This window comes from Dipodomys ordii, unplaced genomic scaffold (assembly GCF_000151885.1).
Source record: "Dipodomys ordii isolate 6190 unplaced genomic scaffold, Dord_2.0 Scaffold48, whole genome shotgun sequence".
Classification (NCBI taxonomy): domain Eukaryota; kingdom Metazoa; phylum Chordata; class Mammalia; order Rodentia; family Heteromyidae; genus Dipodomys; species Dipodomys ordii.
In genome coordinates this window covers 12,397,669-12,420,390 of record NW_012267264.1, presented here as the reverse complement: position 1 = coordinate 12,420,390, position 22,722 = coordinate 12,397,669, and the positions used below count along the sequence as shown (strand labels likewise).

At 35.3% G+C, this 22,722-nt stretch overlaps 1 protein-coding gene across 1 annotated transcript in view; it reads right to left on the bottom strand.

The window, feature by feature from the left end:
• The window catches only part of Vwde (von Willebrand factor D and EGF domains), a 49,137-nt gene that overhangs the window by 11,319 nt on the left and 15,096 nt on the right, over positions 1–22,722 (bottom strand). Inside the window, exons 9-23 of the mRNA XM_013019919.1 lie at positions 22,550–22,623; positions 20,835–21,105; positions 18,251–18,450; positions 17,152–18,116; positions 16,118–16,248; positions 13,668–13,823; positions 13,436–13,540; positions 11,378–11,492; positions 9,684–9,934; positions 8,284–8,503; positions 6,272–6,412; positions 4,020–4,115; positions 3,841–3,936; positions 1,967–2,062; positions 906–1,001 (exon numbers count right to left, since the gene is read on the bottom strand). Coding sequence (XP_012875373.1) covers positions 906–1,001; positions 1,967–2,062; positions 3,841–3,936; positions 4,020–4,115; positions 6,272–6,412; positions 8,284–8,503; positions 9,684–9,934; positions 11,378–11,492; positions 13,436–13,540; positions 13,668–13,823; positions 16,118–16,248; positions 17,152–18,116; positions 18,251–18,450; positions 20,835–21,105; positions 22,550–22,623 — 3,013 coding nt within the window. The remainder of the gene's footprint in view (positions 1–905; positions 1,002–1,966; positions 2,063–3,840; positions 3,937–4,019; positions 4,116–6,271; positions 6,413–8,283; positions 8,504–9,683; positions 9,935–11,377; positions 11,493–13,435; positions 13,541–13,667; positions 13,824–16,117; positions 16,249–17,151; positions 18,117–18,250; positions 18,451–20,834; positions 21,106–22,549; positions 22,624–22,722) is intronic.

Sequence of the window (22,722 nt, the reverse complement as noted above, 5' to 3'; positions counted from 1 at the left end):
AACAACTATGCTTTCATTATATTCCTTATAAGTCCTTGTCTCAGTCTTTTTTATAAATATCTCTACCTCCTTTACTCATGATACACCTTCTCCAATAAAAGCAAAAGTCAATTTGATGTTTTTGTGTCCTTTAGTTCACATAAACTTGCCAAGCTATATCTTAAATTTTCATTGTGTTTAGTTAGGATAAACACAAATACTCATATGCATTGTTGCTAGAGAAACCAGTCTGATGTTGATAAATGAATGGAATAACATGATGTGTGTGAGTCAGAATCACTTAGAGAAAAAAAAAGTTTTTGGTTGGTTGTGGGGCTTGAACTCTGGCCTGGGCACTGTCCCTGAGCTCTTCAGCTTGAGGCTAGCACTCTACCATTTGAGTCATAGCGCCACTTCTAGTTTTCTGGTGGTTAATTGGAGATAAAAGTCTCATGGACTTTCCTGCTTTGGCTGGCTTTGAACCAGGATCCTCAGATCTCAGCCTCCTGAGTAGCTAGGATTATAGTTGTAAGCCATTGGCAGCTGGCTTGAGAAATTTTAATGAGATAGAAAATCTGTGTTGTGATTAAACACAAATAAAATCTTAAACCTAGAAAATAAGACATTGAATAGATGTTCTATGTTCATGCCAAGTAAGTGGAGGAGGGGAACAAAAAAAATCTAATATTGATGAGATAAAGTAATGATACAATAATGTTATAAGATGCTATCTACATTCCAATAAAAAAATAAGAAGGAAAAGAGAGCATTTAAAAAAATATGTCTGATAGATCAATCTCATTACTGTTGTGCCAGATTGATGTGTGTGTGTGTGTGTGTGTGTGTGTGAGGTGTAAGCCTTCAAGACATTGTAATATTTTATATTTCTTTTAATTCACATGTCATTGAACATAATTGTGATTTACCTGTATTGCAGGTGGGTCCATACCAGCCTGGCTTGCACTGGCAAACATCTGGTTCAAGACATTCACCTGCATTTTCACAGTGCCTGTTACAAACCTCTGAAGTCATGGAATAAGAGAAGAAAAAGACAAATCAAGAGATTGTTGGCCATTGCATAACTAGCTCATAACTGCCACACATATCTGCTAATCAATAGGCAAGAAGGAAAGATGGGACATAATATAGAGTTTGGCCTTCAATGCTCTCTAAGACCATTGAGCCTAATGATAAGAGTTGGCTAGCTGAGCAAACAGACATAATAAATGGGACTTGAAAAAGTGGGAAAAGAGAGGGGAGGAATAGGACTATGTTGGAGTGGGTGAATTTGTTCAAACTAAGTTGAAAACATGCATAAAATAGCACATTAACACCCCGTCATATCATAAATGCTAACTCAAAAACAAAAACACTGAAAAAAATAAAAAAAAATAAAGACAAAAGGAAAATTCATATGCAAATTAACATATTTGACATCCTTCTATTTCAAAGAAGGATCAAAGGTAGGATTCAGAGAATTACTTCAGAGACTAAAAAAAAATTTTTTTTTTCTGTCAGTTGTGGATCTTGAACTCTGGGCCTGGGTGCTGTCCCTGAGCTCTTCAGCTCAAGGCCGGTACTCTACCACTTGAACCACAGAGCCACTTCCTAAAAATGATGTTTTTTGTTGTTTATTTAGTTACTGGGTTTGAAGTTGGGGCCTTGCTTTTGCTAGATAGATCCTGTACCACTAGAAAATACCCCCAGTTTTTTTCTCCTTTAATTTCTTTTCAAATGTAATCTTACATTTATGGTCAGGCTAATCTTCCTAATCTTCCTAATCTTAGTTTCTCAAGTAGCTAGGATTACAGTTTGAGCCTTCATGCCCAGAAAAAATCAGTCTTTGCCTTCATATTGGTCATCTACAGTTGTTCCCAAGGCTATTCAGCATCACAAATCATGAGTGGGTGTTTTTAGTTAGGGTGTGGGTTTATTTCATCAAAGAAACAAGTTCATTATCTCATGACCACACAGGATCTTTGCTTACTTGTTTCACACCTGGGTCCCACAAAACCGTAAGCACAAGTGCAGAGGTTGCCAGACAAGCATGTACCACCATGTTGACAAGGAGGGTTGCAATGTTCTGTGGATACAGATTGCATTAGTAAATCAGGTCTTTGTCATGATAATTAAAATTGATATCACAAACACAAGAAAGCTTTATAAGAGCAGTTATAGTGGCCTCAGTTCTCTTCCCATGCAGTTCCCTTCTGCAGTACAGACTACGTGGATATATTTCTCTGAAACACTCACCAGCATTCATGACATGTTTTGGTTTATAAAAGAAACCTAATGAATGCAATACAGACAGGAATATAAGAGGTTTATGAAAAACTCTGCTAAAAATTGGGTAGAAACATATACTTTTATACTTGTCCTGAAAAGTGAATCTTAGGGTGCATTCCTGCATTATAAATATATTCTCATACCTTATTAGTGTTGCAAGCTTTTGTTAGTTTACCCTAAATGTATATTCCCTTGTTAATTTATACTTTGCCATGTCACTAAAGCATATAACAAATCCTTATTTGTAATTGCATGTGCCATCTACTAGAATATATTCTTAATTTTAAAATATTTTATATCAAATTTATTTTTACTATATTTAAACAATTGTGACCAGAATTCTCAAATCAACATGTCAGTCCATGAATATAATGTATCTGGATCAATGTCACCCCTTCCAGCATTCTCCTGCATCTACCCCAACCTCACCCATCCCCCCCCCGCCTCCATTTTCATACAAGTATATTGGATATCATGACTATATTTGCCTCCTTCCCCTTGAGCTCCTCATCCACACAGGATATTCATTTTGTCAAAATGTCCAAAAATTGTTCAAATAAGTTACATCATGGAGATTCTCCCCTAAATAGAGTATATGCTTTTAAAGAAACTTTTTTTAAAACAATGATAAATATATTTCTTTAAAGTATCATCTACCATCTGCACTTAACATTTCAGCTTAAATAGTGCAACTAATAAGATTATAGATGTCTTTTTTATTGTTTAAAAAGTTTTTGTTTGTCTTTTTATGTGGTACCAAAGAATTGAACTCTGGGCCTCAAGCATGCTAGGCAAACATTCTACTACTAAGCCACTTTGTTAGCCCAATGTACTTATATAATTGCTGTTTAAATTTCTCTTTGAACTCACTATTTTGCACTATGGGAAATGAACTATACAACTTTGGGAGTTGTGAGGGGAAAAGTGGGAGAAAATTAGGGAGGACATGATGCTGTTCAAGAAGAAATGTACTCATTACCTGACTATGTAACTGTAACTGCTCTGTACATCATTTTACAATAATTTATTAAGAATACTTTCTCATTGCTACCTTATATCTTTTAATTACTTTACATGTAACGCTTCTTTTGAGTCATCTTTGGTAAGTCAATTAATAATCATTTTTGCCAATAACATAGCTAAATCCCAAAAATGATTTTGGAAGATAATTTTACCAAATATAAGCTATTCATTTTTTTCTTAGATCTCTGATTGTTGACATTCCATATTCTTTAAACTTCAATGAATTATTTTAATATATATTTGGGAAAAAACTATAGAATCATGCACTAACATTAGTAAAATATATCAATACATGCCAAGCAAACTGAATTATCTCTCATAACTATTTTAAAGAAAGTAAGGAGAGTAAGAGAGCAGGTGGGTAGGGGACGGATGGATAAGAATGTTGAAGGGTGATATTGGTCAAGATGCATTGTATTCGTGAACTGCTTTGCTAAATGCCAACTTCTTTGTACGCTACTTAATGATAATAAAAATACAAATAAGTAAAATAATTTTTAAAAGTAACACCTAGTTTTAGCTCCATTATTGATTTTTAGTTTGATTTATCACCTTCAGTGCAGGTAGCTCCACCATATCCTGGAGGGCATTCACAAATGTGAGGCTTTACACATTTTCCATGGTTTTTGCAAGCAGGGTGACATATTGCTGTATAAAATAGAGCCAAGGGTTTAGAGGTCTCAATTATCAATGATCAATTTATTATGCAAACTAGGCAATGCTGTACCTACCAGTTTGGCAGTTAGAACCAACGTAGCCTGCTTTACACCTGCACGTGTTGGGGGCCACACATTCTCTGTCTTTCCCACAAGGATGTCGACAAATAGCTGCATGAATCAAGCAAAAAATGGCAGTGTAGATGGTTTAAGTTACATATGCTCCTCATGTTTAGTTATGATACAATTAAACTTTTCTCAAATGCTATTATTTTGATACTGTATTAGAACAGCAACTACAGCGATCTATGATTTCATTTTTGTTTATACTTCTTTTATTATTAAAATGATTGAAAAAATGGCTAGCAGAGTAAGAAATAGGTATTGTACATAGAATTTACCCCTCAGGGCATTACCTAAGGTTGGCAGTGGTGGCCAATCATACATGGCAGATTACAATTTTTAAAAGGCAATGAAGGGGTGGGGGGAGATGGGAAGGGATAGGAAGGGGAAACAAAGAAGGAGGCAACAATGCTTGATAAGAAATGTACTCATATGGGCTGGGAAGGTAGCTCAGTGGTAGAGCACTTGCCTTGCATGCATGAGGCACTAGGTTTGATTCCACAGCACCACATAAGCAAAAGGAAAAAAGCCGGAAGTGGCGCTGTGGCTCAAGTGGTAGAGTGCTAGCCTTGTGCTGAAGTGTTGAGGGACAGTGCCCAGGCCCAGAGTTCAGGCTAACGCTCTACCACTTGAGCCACAGCACCACTTCCAGCTTTTTTCTTTTTGTTTATGTGGTGCTGAGGAATCGAACCCAGGGCCTCATACATGCAAGGCAAGCGCTCTACCACTGAGCCAACTTCCCAGCCCCTTGAAACTTCATTGTATGCATTGTCAGTTTTATGACATAATTGATACCGACGGTTTCTACCAACCTTAAAATATACCTATTATGTATACTTAAAAGTAACTCAGGAAAAACCCCTTTCTATCAAAAATACCATAAATATTGGATGAAACCTATCTTCTTAGTTATGGGAACTTCCTAGTTCACATTTATGAAGAATTTTCACACTACCTTTGCAACTGATGCCATCTCCATAGTATCCCAAAGGGCAGCGTCCACATTTGAAATGGCCATCTCTGGTTGGTACACAAGAAACCCCAAGAAAACAGGATAACTTAGTGCAAATTGATGTTTTGGTTGATCCAGACTTTCCTGACAAAACTGTCACTGCTTTAGTCATTGGTAATGCAGATGCAAACTGGGTGTATGCTTGGAGGGATGTGTTAATCTGAGAATGATGTCTTCCCATCTCTCTTTGGATCACACTCTGGAAAATGTCCTTTTCATCACCAAAGGAGCTATTTGAATGAATGCTTAAAAGACTACTGTTATTTGCAGGAACTTGTAGTTCATCCAGATCTGCACTGAGAACCTTGTCCACATATTCATAACCCGACATCTGATGAGAAATAGCTTTCTTCAAATTACCCATGAGAGCCATAGTTGAGTTTAATGGCAATTGGGAGATGCTCTCTGTGTTCAAGAGGTTTTGAGTAGTAGTGGGACTGTGGGCAAAGCTTGTACCAGTTACTGAATACTCCTTTTGAGGTGGTTGAAAATCCAAATCTAAACAACCAAAGGAAATAGAAATGTTATCCAGTTATATTTATTAATGTTGAACTCTAGCACAATATTATTGAGTTACTCATTTTTTATTTAGGTTCTTCAATAGGTATAGCATCATAGTCGGAACCATAAAGTTGTGACACTGCGAAGCTATTGGGTGACCCAAGATAGCAGAGAAGTTTAGCTACTATAGAAGTTAAAAAATAAACTGGGTGCTGGTGGCTCACACCGGTAATCCTAGGCTGAGATCTGAGGATCACAGTTCAAAGCCAGCCCAGGTAGGAAAGTCTATTAGGCTCTTATCTCCAATTAACCACCGGAAAACCCAGAAGTGGCATTGTGGCTCAAGTAGTAGAGTGCTAGCCTTGAGCTGAAGAGTTCAGGGACAGTACCCAGGCCCAGAGTTCAAGTGCCATGACCGACAAACAAAAAAGTTTAAAAAAATAATAATAAGCTCCCAGGAAATAATTTTAATTGATTCTATCTTTTGTTCATTATACAATATGAACACACTTTTCTAGACTATAAAATAGAAGAATTAATAGATAAGGAAAGAATAAAAAACATTTCTAGTTGCATGTAGCTACGTGGTTTTCTAAAAACAAAACTACCTAAGGAATAAATATATTAGATTTATAGAAAACACATGCTAATTATGACTTGTCATTAAAGTTGATATAACACCATTACTTACTAGAGCGATATCCGTTTGTTGGCTGAACATAGCTTTCTCTCTGTTTGGAGATTTCACTATCCTTTTCCTTAATTAAGCTTTTGTCAGACCTTGTGACAACCATAGTTTGTGTAGTAATTTCATTTAAAAGATGTGTTTCAACTGTAAATTTGTATGCAGAAATCAGATCAGAGTTCAGCTATCATAAAACCAAAGAATAGTGCACAGAAGCATAAAATATTCATGTCATTTGAATTGCAACCTTCTCAAAATAAGGAATCAGTTGACATACTGTCTTTTAGGCAAACCTTCTGCTACAGAATCAGTCCTATGCATTGAATTAATATATTTAAAACCTAATCCTAATCCACCTAAAACCTAAAACATAATCCACACTCTGGAAAATGTCCTATACATCACCACGGGAGCTTTTTGCATGAATACTTAAAAGACTACTGTTATTTTCAGGAACTTGTAGCTTATCCAGACTCAGATTTGCACTGAGAACCTTGTCCACATATTCATAACCTGAAGAAACAGCTTTCTTCAAATTTCCCATGAGATTCATAATTGAGTTTAATGGCAAGTGTGAGATTCTCTCTTTGCCCAAGAGGATTTTAGTAGCAGTGGGACTGTGGGTAGAGCATGTACCAGTTACTGAATGCTCCTTTGGAGTGGTTGAAAATTCAAATCTAAACAGCCAAAAGGGATAAAGTTACATACATAAGTAAGAAGAGAGAGGCCATGGTATAAAGGACTTTTATCCTACAATGCAGAAGAGGAACTAGAAAAGCACACACAGAGGAAAGACCAGGAAGAAGATAGCTCTCTGAAATCCAAGAAGCTCTCCCTGAAACCAATTAAACCAGCACTTCATCTTGAGCTTCTACCCAGAATTGTGAGGGGGAAAAAATACAGTTGAGTGAGCAGCATTCAGTGTCTGGTTGTCTGTCACGGTAGCTCATGGTGACTAACAGAACTGTCTTTAGTACCACTCACACACCTCCAGTCAATTCTGCCCTCAGAACTATGTCTTTCCATGCTGCTGACATCCCTTTCTCCTTACTGGTAGGGAATAACCTTGAGAATAAGAATCTCAATGAGAATGAACATTGTTATGACCTTTCTTACCTTTAGATTGTTGTCATTCTTTATTCATAAATGATCTATTCTTCTGTATTAGTTAAAAATAATTTTTCTCAAATGTAAACCTTACCAAACTTCTCCTTTCAAAACTTTACATGATTCTCCTATGGTCTGTCTGCTAATTGTCTCTAGCTTCAACTCTCTTAGAAGCTCTCCTTGATTCTTTTTCCTAGTGAATTATTTACAAGGTCCCATGCATCCTGTGGTGCTCCCGGCCTCTGTGCCTTTTCCCATGCTGCTCCATCTTCCCAGAATGCTTTTTCTCTTCGTTGACTTGCAGATCCTATAGTTCTAGCATAGACTAGACATTTCCTTTTTCAAGTTTCTTATCCTTCCAGGAAGCCATGATGCCCCATATACCATTCCTTCTATTCATGCTGTACTTCTATTCAAAAACAAAGAATCCCTTACTGCACTTTGTGATCACTAGTCATATTCCTTGATACTCCATTCTTGCCTATTCAATCAGAGTACATGTCTCCTACGTTTCTGTATGCTCGTCATTTATTTCAGTTTACAAGATGATGCATATGCCCCAAGGTAACACAGGAGTGAATGAGAGAATGGAGTCAACTCACTCAAATAAATTAAACGCATCAGAAATCAGCCCATAGCAGAAAAGAAAATAGGAACTCTTACTGTGACATGTTTTCCCATCACCATAAAATCCTTTTGGACATGAGCTACAATAATAAGAGCCAAAGGTATTGAAGCATTCTGCTCCTGGAAAGCAAGGCCCAGATTTACACTCATCAACATCTTCTTCACAGTTTTTTCCTATAGGAAATGAATCAAGAGTTCATATAGTTTCTTCATTGCTGTTCCAAGGAGCTCCCATTTCAAATTGATTCATATTCTGACTTAGTTCATGATGAACCAAAAGTTACCTTTGAACTCAGGTGGACACTCACAAGAATAGCTTTCAAAACCTCTATGACATCTGCCAAGGCCACAAGGGTTTGATTGGCACTGACTGACATCCTCTTCACAACGACCACCCTGGAAGCCAGGCAAGCAGACACACAAGTATGCGCCACTCCCTGGAGGAAAGCTCCTATCGGACTCACACAATCCACCATTCAAGCAGTCACAAGATTTTACAGCCACCTACAAAAGAAAAAATAAATATTTGAAATAAAATTAACTATAGGCATTTATATTTTTTGTGTATGATCCAATCAGGCATTTTATATGCAATATATATTACATATAATGATATTAAAATAATTTAATAAGGCAGCTTATGCCCAGGATCAAGAGCACAACCAAAATATACATACTGATGTCAATATTTCAAGAAATGTTCCACAATGATCAAGTTCTTCCTTTCTTCCTTTCTTTTGTTCATTTGTACTTTCTTTCTGTCTCTTTCTTTCTTACTTTTTCTTTCTTTCTCTTTCTTTCCTTTCTCTTTCCTCTTTTTTCTTCTTTCCTTCCTTTCTTCTTTCCTGCCTTCTTGTCTTCTTATCTTCATTCCTCCCATCTTTCCTTCTTTCTTGTACCAGGGGTTGAACTCAAGAGCTCCTATTTGCTACACAAGCGATTTTCCACTTGAGTCTTGACTCCACCCACAAATTCTCTTTATACCCTTAATATTTTTGAGATATATTCTCTCTATGCATCTAAGCTGGTGTCACATTATGTAGCCTGAGAAGGTGTTGGATTTGTGCTCTTCTAGCCTCAGTCTCCTTAGTTTGGGGATTATGGGTACATACCACCACACCCAGTAAGAAAGATGATCAATTGTTATAAAGTAAATTAAATAATTAGGGGGGAAATCACCCACCAGGGAACCAATTAATTACTCTGATTATTCTCAAATCTAGAGAGAAAATGATTACTTTAATTCCTACATTATCATGGTATGGAATACATGTCCTTTCTAATGTCAAGAAAACAGTATATCCCAACCCTCAAGACAATTATGGCTTATAAACAGTGTACAAATTTTTAAAGCTTATGATAGCCACATTGATGAGTGAACAAAAGTAACTAGAATATGAACGTCTTTAATCTGAAGAAAAAGGTATAATTATTGTTCTCATTTTACTAAGAGGCCATTAGTGGAGGTGGAAATGAATGAGTTCTGCTTCCTTATCATAGTTAAGTACAGAATAAAATGGTGGAGATTGTTCACTTAGATCTAGGCTTCTGGGCCTCACTGTCTCTCAGGTTTCAAGGAACTATCAAGCATACAATGGTAAAGAACTTTATTGCTGTTTGAAATTAAGACACTATGTTTCCTTAGCAGAGGATCCAGTGATAATAATGTAGTTACAAGTCTGACCTGAATATTGACATTTGCCTCAGCACCACAGTCATCCTGAAGGCGTATGGAGAATGGTGGGGGAATCTGTGCCTCTGCTTTCCATGTAAGAAGTCCTGCAGAAGAAATACTTGCTCCTTCAGGACCAGAATCCAATGTAAAATGGATCTCAGAACCTTCTAGATCCAGGGCCATGATCTGGTACTCAAAGTTTTCTCCATAAAAGGTCTGTATTTTGTCTTGCAAGGATTGAATCATAGGAGGCTGGTTTCCTGTAACAGAGACAGCATTTAATTTTGTGCCTGTGTAAAAAAGAAAAAAAATATGATTCAGAGTCCAGTAGAGAGGCTGTTGAAGCTAAACTCTGATTAAAAAGCTCTATTAGCTCCTTTCAGTCTTTTAAACAGAGCAACTTGAGTTCCATTCTAAGAAAATGAAAAAGTAACTGTCAAGTGCAAACCTAAAGTTTGGCTATGGAAGCATCAAAACACTTTAGATACAGCATAAAATGCCTAAGTGCGTTGCTACTGCCCTGATGGACAGACTTCCCACACTGATGCATTTCCTTTTTGCCTTCCTCCTCTGTGTTCACAATCTCTCTGCTGTGTGCACTTGTGTGTTCTCTCTCACACATTCTCTTCATGAACTTTCCCTTTCCACTCCTTCACTGTCTAGGCTATATTTCTTTTTTTTTTCTTCTTTCTTTTTTTGTCAGTCATGGGTCTTGAACTCTGGGCCTGGGTGTTGTCCCTCAGCTCTTCAGCTCAGGCTAGTGCTCTACCACTTCAGCCACAGCACCACTTCCAGTTTTCTGTTGGTTAATTGGAGAGGAGATAAAAGTCTCACAGACTTTTTTGCCCAGGCTGGCTTTGAACCATGATCCTCAGATCTCAGCCTCCTGAGTAGCTAGGATTACAGGTGTGAGCCACCAAAGCCTGGCTTAGACTATATTTCTTATTTGACTCCCTCAGTTTTCATCACTGAACCTGCTTTCCTAATTAATGAGAGACATTAATTATATAACTCCCTTGCTCCTTCAGAGCCTTCCCTGTGGCCAGCCACACACACTAATAAAGTGACTGTATCTGGGGGTTCCCCTTATGCTTACAAAATAATTTAAAACCATTTTTATGTAGGCAGAATTAAGTGACTCTACTAAGCAGCACTGTGTTTGCTACATCAGTGAAGCACTAAGGCCACAGCTCTAGTTCTGGCCCCCATTCTGCCAAGGATATGTTTTAATAAGCAGCATGGTTTGTTTTCAAAATTTCCTCATCCTCAAAACATTATGGATCTTCATATATTGGTCATAACACAGCCATTTTTAAAAAGGCACCCACTTATAACTAACGGTGGGGGTGAAGTTCTGAGAAATGGAATTTTAGGTAATTTTGTTATTTTGTCACTATCATAAAGTTCAGCTCCCAAAGTCAGGCAGCTATGACATCACTAGGTGATATAATTTTATGGGCTCTCCATCGTATCTGTGACCTGTCATTGACCCAAATGTCAATACCCAATGCATGACAGACTACAAAATAAACTCATATTTGTGACCGCAAATTAAAATACAGTGTTAGGAAAAATGCTAATTAGATAAAGTGTTCATCTATCTAAAACACATTTCTGTAACTTGTGGTCCAAATACACTCTAAAACTGATACATATATATGAGTTAATACATGAAATATATGCATTAATAAACAATAACTTACTTTCTAAATGGGACCAAGTAAAGTTTGAGGTTTGTGGTTTACAAATCAAACATGACATAGTTGGATTTTTGTCGCCTTCAGCGTAGCAGAGCCCATCTATAACACAAACATTTTCCTAGTGGAAAATTTTTTAAAAAGGAAAATAACAATAAAGACATGTTATAGCTAGTACATAAAAATTGTGGATAGATTATAGCAACATATAGAAGGATGATTCCAATAAAGTGTAGTACAGCTCCGATTTGATTACAATTTTTTTATCTTGTAATTATAAGTGTGTGCTAGAAGATAAATTATTTCCTATAATAAGTATAAATGCCTATGGAATTGATCTACCTGAAAGAATATATGGGAACTGTAAAAAAAATATAGTGAATAGTTTATAAATAACATGAGAGGAAAAACTTCTTTTCACTGATAAACTTATGCTGAAAATATTTTACTAAATAACAAACTGACATTTTCTTTTGTGTGTCTTAAAAATTCACATTAGTTTGTAGTTATGTTACAAAAAATATTACAAAAATAGTTGAAGGAGATTATGGCATTCAGAAAAAGAACATTCAATGTAGCAGGCTTTCTTAGTCTGAGAAAACCAAATTTTATTCAGAAAATTCAAATTTGATTATAAACACTGTTATTTTACAAAATCTCCTTTGATATTACTTAGAATACTAAATAAGAATTAGAATAAAAATAGCCCAAGAAGATGCAGGGCACAGACATCAAATACAGTGAAAATAGGGGTTATACCATGGGGGAGGAACATACAAAGAAACAAAAATAGCACAATCTTGTATAACAATATTTAAGAAGTGTTTATTGGTATGTCAATGAGATAAGCAGTAAAAATAAAATCAGCTTCTCAAGAATCAGAACTTCATTGTGTGTGTGTGTGTGTGTGTGTGTGTGTGAGAGAGTGTGTGTGTGCTCATCAATTTTGAGATCGAATAATACTGGGTCTCTGGTATCTGTTAAGTAATCAATTCATTTATATATTAAAAAAGCCCAGTAAACTAGATAGACATAAAGTTGAGAGTATAGTGGGAAGATATTAGTTCACATAGCCTGAAGAATCTAGTTGTCAAAATAATAATAATAATAATAATAATAATCTCGGGCTGGGAAGGTGGCTCAGTGGTAGAGCGCTTGCATTGCATGCATGAGGCCCTGGGTTCGATTCCTCAGCACCACATAAGCAGAAAAAAAAGCCAGAGTGGCGCTGTGGCTCAAGTAGTAATGTGCTAGCTTTGAGATGAAGAGCTGAGGGACAGCGGGGCCCAGTGGGGCCCAGAGTTCAGGCCCCACGTCCGGACCCCAAAAAAAGAAAAGACTTCGCCGGGCACCGGTGGCTCACGCCTGTAATCCTAGCTACTCAGGAGGCTGAGATCTGAGGATCTCGGTTCAAAGCAGGAAAGTCCATGAGACTCTTTATCTCTAATAAACCACCAGAAAACCAGAAGTGTCACTGTGGCTCAAATGGTAGTGTGCTAGCCTTGAGCTGAAGAGCTGAGTTCAAGCCCAGGACTAACAAAAAAAAGAGAGATAAAAACAAAATGGAAGGTTTAATATAGAAACAAATAAAACATCTCTCTGTAAAAGTTCTAACCTTATACAAACTCTAGTCAACTGATTACCTTTTGCCATAAAAGTAACTAACAACAGAGACATCTGATATGAAAAAAATTGCTACTAAAAAACAATCTGTATAGTAAATAATTCAGTATGAACCTCATCTTTTAATTTTTTAAAAATAAACAATCTGTATGCATGACCCATATAATCTAAGAAAATTTGGCCCTTTCTTATCATTAAAAAAAGAAAAGGAAGGAAGGAAGGAAGGAAAGAACCAGCCAATCAAAATAGTGATGGTTACCTCTTATCTGTCATTTCAGTATAGAAAAAGAACAATTACAATTAACCTTTTATAAATGTGAGGAAGGGATTTCTCTGTGTTTTTCTAATATAAAGGTGGAAAAACTACAACAGATATAGCATTAGCACAGGAAGTAAGACTTCCAGTGAGCAAATGTGCAAGTAGGTGAAAAACATACATACCTTCATAGTACATGAGTCATTTTCATAGGGACCACAAATTTGACAAGTTCCATTGTATATGACCAATACTTTGGGATTACTATATTTGTAACCATCATTAGACACCTGCAAGATGCATTTGTATAGTAAGATGATTTGTTCTGAATGTAGCATCATAAACTCATGAATTTTCATGACTATTTACTATGTTTATAAATGAAAATATATCTTTTATTTTTTGTTACCACTTTACCTTTAACTGCCACTTCACAACTGAGTTCTCACCCATCAGATCCATGGTATTAGCCTGCTGGACCTCAGTTGGTAAGTGACAATCAACAGTTCTGTTGTTCTGAAAGATCGTCTGAACAGAGATGGATTCTCCCAGCACCCATTTATGGCCATTATACTGAAGGCATTAAATGAGAAAGAAATTAATTTCTGTTAAACCAGAAAAATATTCAGATAGTAACTTACATATAGTCAAATACAAACGTTAAGGTATATGTCTACCACAATAGAATATACAATGAAGAAACAAAGACCTATGGAGAGTGAATTGCATTCAAAATAATGAAAACATAGACATTTTAACTGAATATAAACTGCCCCTAATAAGTGTGTGTTTACTTCAGTGTTCAACTTGAAGAAATGATCAATATTTGCATATATGATGAATCACTGTGCAATGATTTTTGGAGCAAAAGGACACACACCTGACTACATAGATAACACCTAATGGATGGATTTTCTCATCTAAAACTTTCTCTTTTTGTCTTGTAGAACTTTATACCTTCTTCATCTACTTGAAATTGCCTTTGTTCCTCTTCGTTATGGGTAGCACTGAGTTCTTAGGATGTCAGACAATCCACCTTCCTCACTATCCCTCCCTTGTTCAGGGGAAGGACTAAGTGAGTTAGTGCTTTAACTCCTTGTAATAATTCAACTTTATACCAAACAGAATGTTGGACCAGTTTGTCTCTGGTGGCTTGAGATTCCAGATAGAACTGTGGAACTACTTTTGACCATGTAAAGTATATGTAGAAAACAAGTATATAGAAAAATGAAAAATGAAGCCCAGAAAGAATAGAACTGATAAAAATTTGCAAGTAAATTTTTGTCACAGTGTCCAAATGTCAACATGTTCAAGTTATTTTTCCCTCTGGGAATTTGTCTATATTCTTCTCCTCAATTCTATAAGAAATGTACTATCTTCATTAAAGGGGCCTTTTTGCTTGAGCAATTTTATACACCATTTAAAAGTAAAATTCTAACTAGTTACTCCTATTTATGAACTCAGTGGTCTGTAATGCATAAGCTACACTTTAGATATTGTTTTACAGTGTTGTAAAAATGCCATAGGGCCTAAACTGGAAAAGTCAGAATAATTTTGTTCTGACAACTAGTAATTATATGGAAAGAAAGTATATTCTGTTGCAAATGTTAGGTTTTCACGTAAAATTGCTTTGGTTGTAGAGTATTTTCCCCCATTTATCACTGGTCATGCAGTATACTGATGGTTCAATACTGCAGGTCAGCAGAAAAAAAAATAATAACAAAGATAGCCAAGCACATTCTAGTGTGTGGCTTGTAGAAACCACCATGTTGAAAATTGGAGATTGAAAAATAAGCCATAATATAAATTTCTTTATTTGATTGCAGATCTGACAGTGGTTTTTTTTCTAGCAGAGGATGGAATGTCTTGGTGTACTCATTGTACTTCAGGAATGCAAGGTCCCCTTGGTTTGTGATGTGGAAACTGATTTTAGTTTTCATACCCTCTAATGATGGTTTACCCCAAATGAACAGGATTATATGTCCTGACTATTCATAAATATCCTGTGAGTCTCTAGTACATGCTATGGATACTCTTATGTAAAGAAACAGAAAATGGAAAACCACACAACATGCCACTTTATCATTGCTATCACTGAGATTGAAATAATGTGTAATGAAAACAAAGCCACTAAGGCTTAACCTCATCTTGAAGGGCTATGCAGAAAGGGTTTGATATTTATCTTTTGGAAGCATAGAGGAAACTGCCATCTGGATAGTGAAATCAGAAATAGAGATTTCTTGATATCCTTTTAGTTTGTTATTTTGACTGTAAGTAGTAATTCTGTATTTCAATAGCAATGATGTAAAATATCTCAATAGAATTTGTAAATAAGGCAGCTTTTTGTTGGCAGTACTGGAATTTGAATTTACATCCTCACTTGTGAGGCAAGTGCACTACCACTTCAACCACAGCCCTCAGCCTCCTCTGGGAAGACTGGCTTATCTTTCTGGTAAAGTCTGGCTCAGTTCTGGCTTCAGGCTGAAGTCTTCTACTTAGACCTCTCATAGAGCTGGGAGAATAAATTTGCATTCCAGTGCTTGGTTTTTATATCACCAGGCCTAGCTTGTTTGTTGGAACGGATTTTTGCTAACCTTTTGCCCAGGCTAGCCTGAAATCATAATTTCCTTTTTCTCTACCACCTGCATAGCTGGGATTGCAGGTTTGAGCCACCACATCCAATTAAAAAGATAAATCTTGAACTTAAGGAACAAAGGAATTTCCCTGTAGACTTTGTGGACTTACTGTCTTCTGGAGGGTTTTCTGCTAACTAATTGACAAAACTAAACCGAGATAAAAATCAATCTGAATTATTCTTAAACTCAATCGTTTCAAATGTTTTGTCATAAAGTCCATAATAATCATACTTGCAGCTTGGTAACTTCACACTTAATGGAAGTCTTGAAGTCTTCACCAAAAACTCTGACCATCACACAGTTATATCTCTGAACATCACAGAATCCAGCATTCTCAAGTTCAGTTATTTCAGGGGTCTTATCTTTGAACAAAATAGAAGAAATAACACAAAAAGTCAGAACAATTAGTTTCAAGGCCCGAATTAAAAGCATACATAAGATAACATTTCAAAGCTTACTCAAAATATTTTATAGGAATTAACCCATTATACGTTAATTGTAATCTGGTATTAACAGAAATGCTAACATCTACCATCAAACCAATAAAAAGGACGGTATAGATACTATCAGTATCTAAATATGCATTTTGTTAAGGTTTTTAAAATATTTGTCATTAATTAAGGAGAGGTGCTAATAAATAACTACCTTAACAAAATACATTTTGGCTTGCCATATGAGTTTACATTATATATGCAGACTAAGGGAAAAAATGTATATTTGTAACAAAATATTTCAGTAGGGTACTGTATTTTGTAGTAAAATAGTTTAGCTAGTAGTATTAAATTAGTTAATTGCTAGCTTGTATTTAATACTGAATTAACCCATTATACATCTGGCATTTTAAAACTAATAATAATCTCATTATAGATATAGTAGTTAATATTACTATCTAACAATTGCTGCTTTTGCCTATTATTACATTTATTAGGCAAGTGCTCTACCATTTGTGTCATACCCCCAGCCAAAAGCCTGGCATTTCCAAAGAACAGCACAGAGACCACAGGGTCTGGAGAGAACAATAGGGTGACAGAGGAAGAACTTGGGCCTGGAAAGACATGGCACTCGAGATCCTAATGTGCTTACAGGCAGTTGTAAGAATTTCACCTATTATAGTGAATCAGGAGAAATCATTACTGTAATAATGAATGCAATATGGATCTTGCTTTATGTAATCTTTATAAGCTCTAACATACTAAAGATAAAACAGAGCAAATCACTTGCATAACTGAATGTCACAATCTCACAGTTGGAAGGTATTTACTCACCATATAATTTACTGCAATCGTAGGAACTAAAGCCAGGAAAACACACACATCCCCATTCCATACACTGCCCATTGCCACTGCATAAGCCTGGGCATTTTAATACCAGGAGAACGTCTTCAAGTTCTTCCTTGTTCCATTTTCTCTCTTCTGAAACTCTCTTTTCACATTCATTTTCCAGAAGCGCCAGACTGGCTTCTGCCCAGCTAGCATCATCTTTTAGAAGAACATCCTTAATGCACATGTCAATGGCCTGACCTAGTCTCTTGCCAAGAAAAGCAAGACAGAGCCTTCCTATGCTGGAGTTGGCTAGTGTCTGCTGACAGAGAGCCAAGGTGCTGGATTTGGTAAGACCAGAAGGTGTGGGCCACGAGGGGACAAATTCTAGATGGGCATCTTCGACATGATCCTCAGGGAAAAAGTAAGAAAACTTTTCCAGGTTCATTTGATTGTGACTTTGAAAAGCCAGCGAAAGCAGAAATTCATTAACGTTTTGTCGTTTCCATCGGTGTAGCTGATTCCACTTCAAGTCTTGGCTGTAACTCTCTTGGTTCTTTCTCTCCTTGTCCAAATATTCTGGTGCATCTTGTTTTCCATTCCCAGGATGTTGTAAATTCAAGTCCAGTTTGGTTAGGTTTGCAAACATTGTTTCTTGCAACAAGAAATCCAACTTATTTTCATCTCCAGATGTGTGCTTATTTATTCCTCTGTCAAGAGCTTCTAGGTTCAAGTCCTCAGAAGTCTTAATGTATTCTGAAGTGACATCTAGTTCTGGTATCAAAGAGGAGAACAGAACATGTCTGATATCTTCACAAACAGAAGCAATTTCTGGCTGAGAAACACTGTAAGCATGATTAGGAAATGAGTGCTCAGACGCAGATCCCAGTGAACAGCTACAATAAGAGAGTCTTGTAGGATATGTGAGAGAAGTTGGCAAAGTGTCAAACATGCTCTCTCCAGGTACAATCCTTCCAGAAGGAAAACAGAAAAGAAGGATTTGAACAAAAACGTTTTCCAAGCAATGACATGCAGAAAGGAAGAACATTGAATCAGCATTCATTTAACTTCCATCTTAATGTAATTACAATGGTTCATTTCTTACCTCCATTCCTTAATAAAATCATTAAAATTTTCATCCAATTTGATTCCATTTTTATCATGGAAATCATTTTCAGGATTTCCATCGAAGGTACCACAGAGTCCCAAAGTCTTCTTGTAATCCGAACTAGGGGCTCTGATGGTGAGACTGACACCCCATTCACTAAGGTCAGCACGGACGAATGCTCCAGAAGAAAACCAAATCTGAAACACAGAAGTAAGCATTGAGGAAATCAAAGATGTCAATTAAGTACATATGGAACAAACTCACTTATTCCTATCATAAACAGAACAAAATATTAATTTGTTGCAAAAGAATATTTTTTTTCATTTTCCTCATTTGAAATTTGGTCACCATATTAATCTTTATCTTTTTAACTTTTGGAGATACAGTGCATTCAACTCCCTTTTTAATTTTTTAAACTAAAAGACAGTATTTTAAAAAACCAGGATAGTTATAAATTAGTGTTTACCCAGTCATTTTCTGATAGTAGTTATTTAATAAGTGACTAGACTGACAAGCAATTAATTCATACCAATACATGTAACTCTAGAGAACATGTTCCTGTGGTTAACCAGCATTCTCTTGTTGCTAGTAGGTAAATAGAATCAGAAGCCAATTATAAGCAGAAGCTTCTTGAGGAATTGGCAATTAGTGTGGGAAGAGTTTGCTGCGTGACTGTAGTAACCTGTATCACCTGACTAGGTGCCACTTGTCTGGGTCTGTGGAATTCACCTGGCCCAGACCAGACACGGAGGAAAAATAATCACTTCAAATCAAAAGTCACAAAAGATATACTACCTATATTTGCTTTTCTGATTAATGTGCTGTTACTAATTTGCTTTTAATGAAAATAATACTTCTTTCTTTTTAAAATGGTATGTTTTACCAATAATTAAATGCAGAGAAATGTTACATTCATCTTCAGAGTAACTAATGTGAAGATCTCAGTGTAAATTCTTCAACAGTCTCTTTGTCAGTATATACACATGTACTTTATTATTTTCACAACTATAATATTGTTTACTCTTTGGTCATTATATTTAGAGTGTTAGTTATTAATCACTGATTACTTATAATAGTTCTTGTTACAAGAGAGACAGAAGGATTATCATTGGGGTTATATACATACTTATTTCACTATAATAGTTTTCCAAAAATAAAATGTTTGGTAAAATAAAATACATATCTAGGGTGGGAGCATATAAAATATATATGTCCTCTAGAAAGACTAGTTTCACTATCTCTAATTTTGCCAGTGCTTTATGAGAGATGTTTGCTCTATGTTATTTGTTTAATTACAAAAAAGTAATAAATTTATATTTTTGTTGACTGTACAGTTAGACAATGTTTTCTAGTACTGTTTCTTTTTTTAATTACATATGTGTATGCTGCTCGCTCTATCTGTCTGTCTGTCTGTCTATCTATCCATCCATCTATCTATCTATCTATCTATCTATCTATCTATCTATCTATCTATCTATCTATCATCTTCTCTAACAGAATCTCACTCCCGGCTGGTCTTAAGAGATGTGTATTAACTGTGCTCTACATGTAATAAGTATGCCCCAAATTATTGATTTGAATTTTGTTTTTTTATGATTGAATTCAGATATGTTATTGTTCCCTTAAATAAGGCTTATAAAAACATCATGTTACCATATTTTATTTACATTTAAATTATATACCTTGAAATCATTCTTTTGAAAATTGAGGAAAAATAAATATGACTTTAAGGTTTAGTTAGCTGATAGATATGAAATATTATCTTAAAATATTAATGAATATACAAGTTTGGGTCTATTTGAATTTATTTTTACTTTTTTTATTAGTATCCATTCTGTTGACTTCTAACACTTTTTAGGGGGCTTATTGGTTGCTATTTACAAATACAACAGATATGAACAAACAAACAAGAGTAGATACGGTTAAGATTGTTTTAAGATTAATCTTCCTAAATACTACAAGTTAAAAGCATTTCCCCCAGTTATTCTGAAAGCATTTTTCTTACAGTTGAGTAAAACCCAGGAAGGAACTTTTGAAAAACAAGTATGAAAATAAATGGTCATATTTATGATACTGATTTTTTTCTAAACCTCTAAGTAATATCCAGCAATGTTGAGTTCATAGAAAAGAAGTCAGATCATGAGTCACAAATGTCGAACCTGAAACTCCCCTTTTGACATTGTGCAATTCTACTTACCCAGGAGCCTGTTCCTGACATAAATAGTGACACTGCATTCATTTGAAATGGCTAAGTATTCCTGAATATTCATTTTTAATTATCTCTTCCATCTTTATCATATTTTTAGATACTATCAAAATTACTTTTTCTGAATAATCCACAGGGTTGTCATATTGAAATGTCAAATGAGGCAGCAATTGAAATGTCAATTTAACAGTTTTAGTTACATTGTATTTAGTTCTGTGTAGTAGATGAAAAGATTTTTACTCCAAGATCATAGTTAATATAAATTCCGTTTTTCCTGGACAAATTAATATAAAAATACTAATTCCTAATTTAATAGAGATTAATAGGAATTCATTCAGAAGGAAAATGGTTTCAATATTAAAGAATCATACATACTGTGACTTTTCTTCCTAAGTAAGATTCAGTTATCTTGATATTGCTGGATGCATCATGGCTCTTTACAAATAAATATGGTTGCAATTCATGTAACTTTCCACTGCACATATCCAAAGTAACTACATCACCTTCTTCTTTGGCAACAAACCCACAGTTACATGACACAGGATAGTGAAGACTTCCACAGTCCCACTGGCGCACATGGATTTCAAAATCACGTGCTGTACTCTTATAAAGCACAAATGTTCCAGTCTTGAAGTTATCATATACCCTATCATTAACAAAAATTGCATCGGGTCAGTATAAATATCACAATAATATGTTATAAACAGAAAGTATACACTCAATACAGTTATATGCATTCAATATATTTCAATGTTAACATGAAAAAATCTAGATTTCCAATAGCTTTATTTGTCCTGAACATTTATTTGCATGCATGAATCAAACACCTCAATTTCCCCATTACTCATTTTCCCTTCCACCAGGGAGGCAGCTTGGAGGTGGAGGGCAGTCTTGCTGACTGTGCATGCATGGTTGTCTTCCTCTTCTTCAAATACTTGTCCAAATACTACTCTCACTTAATGGCTTTCTGGAACCAGTCTGTTTTGATATAAATTACAAGCCATAATTCCAGCCTTTCCCTCCCACCCTTTTCTAGTTTTCTTCATGGTGTATATTTACCACAAACACTTCGTATATTATAATGATTAATTGTGTTCATCTCTCTCCTCATCCTTTCCAAGGTCAGCTCCATGGGGGCAGGGAGAATTTATCTGTTTTGTACAGTGCTATATCCCCCCCAAAAAACTAAGAATATAGCTTATAATCTAATGGCCAAATAATTGACTTGTTGAGTTAAATTGGTTTAAATTTATCACCACTATGCATTCTTGAACCCTTTTTTTCACCAAAACTTCTGAGTCTTAAATTATAACCATAAAAGATTTTTGTATAAGAGATGATTTCTGATAACTTCTCAATACTTGCTTGAATCTGTAGAGTGCCTTATTTTATTTCTTGGGGTTTTCCATCTATTCACTTATACAAAACAATATTTTTATTGATCACATGCCAATTAAAAGAAAGTACTTTGCATCATAAGATAATATAACTCAACAATAAGGTATCAGTTTTTTCCATCAGTTTTTTCTTGGTATCATGAACTTCCCAGAGCAGCAAAATTGAGTTTAAATCTTTCTAGGCAGACATTAATAGCAGGATAGCTTAGATTACTTTGTAGTCATTTTGTCTATTTTTACTTAAATTTCAAAGGCAAAAATGAAGCATTTGTTTATAAATAATTAAAAATAATGTTTCTAAGCTATATCTAGTGTGTTAATTCATGTATTATGTATAAACCACACAGATGATTTCTTATAAGAAATCAACAGGTAAACATTTAGGTGCAAATAATTTAATCATTACTAAAGTAAATGACCAAGCAAATTTTATAATAATCTTCATAATAATCTTCCTTTCTACAACTTCAAATTCACAATCTGTCCATTCTTTTTACTAAGCATTAGTTTTAAGATAAAAAATCTATATAAATAGACTAGCATCTTAAAATCAGTCAACAAGGGTCATATTTGCCTTCCTTTTAAATTTTTGTGACTGAGACTAAGAAATGATAAAACAGTAGGATGTTTAAAAAATGCTATCAAAACCCAAACAAACAAAACTATTAAAAGAAAAAACTTTCAAGAATCTACCTGCCATCAAAGGTAATTATATGGGGGTCAGTAAATGAATAGCAGTAAGCAGTTGGAACATCCTTGACTTTTATCTGAAAAATAAACATATTGTTAACGAATATTACTACCGGTTTAATGACAACAAATTACTTCAGAATTGCATTGAATTTTCAATGAATTTGTGCTTTATA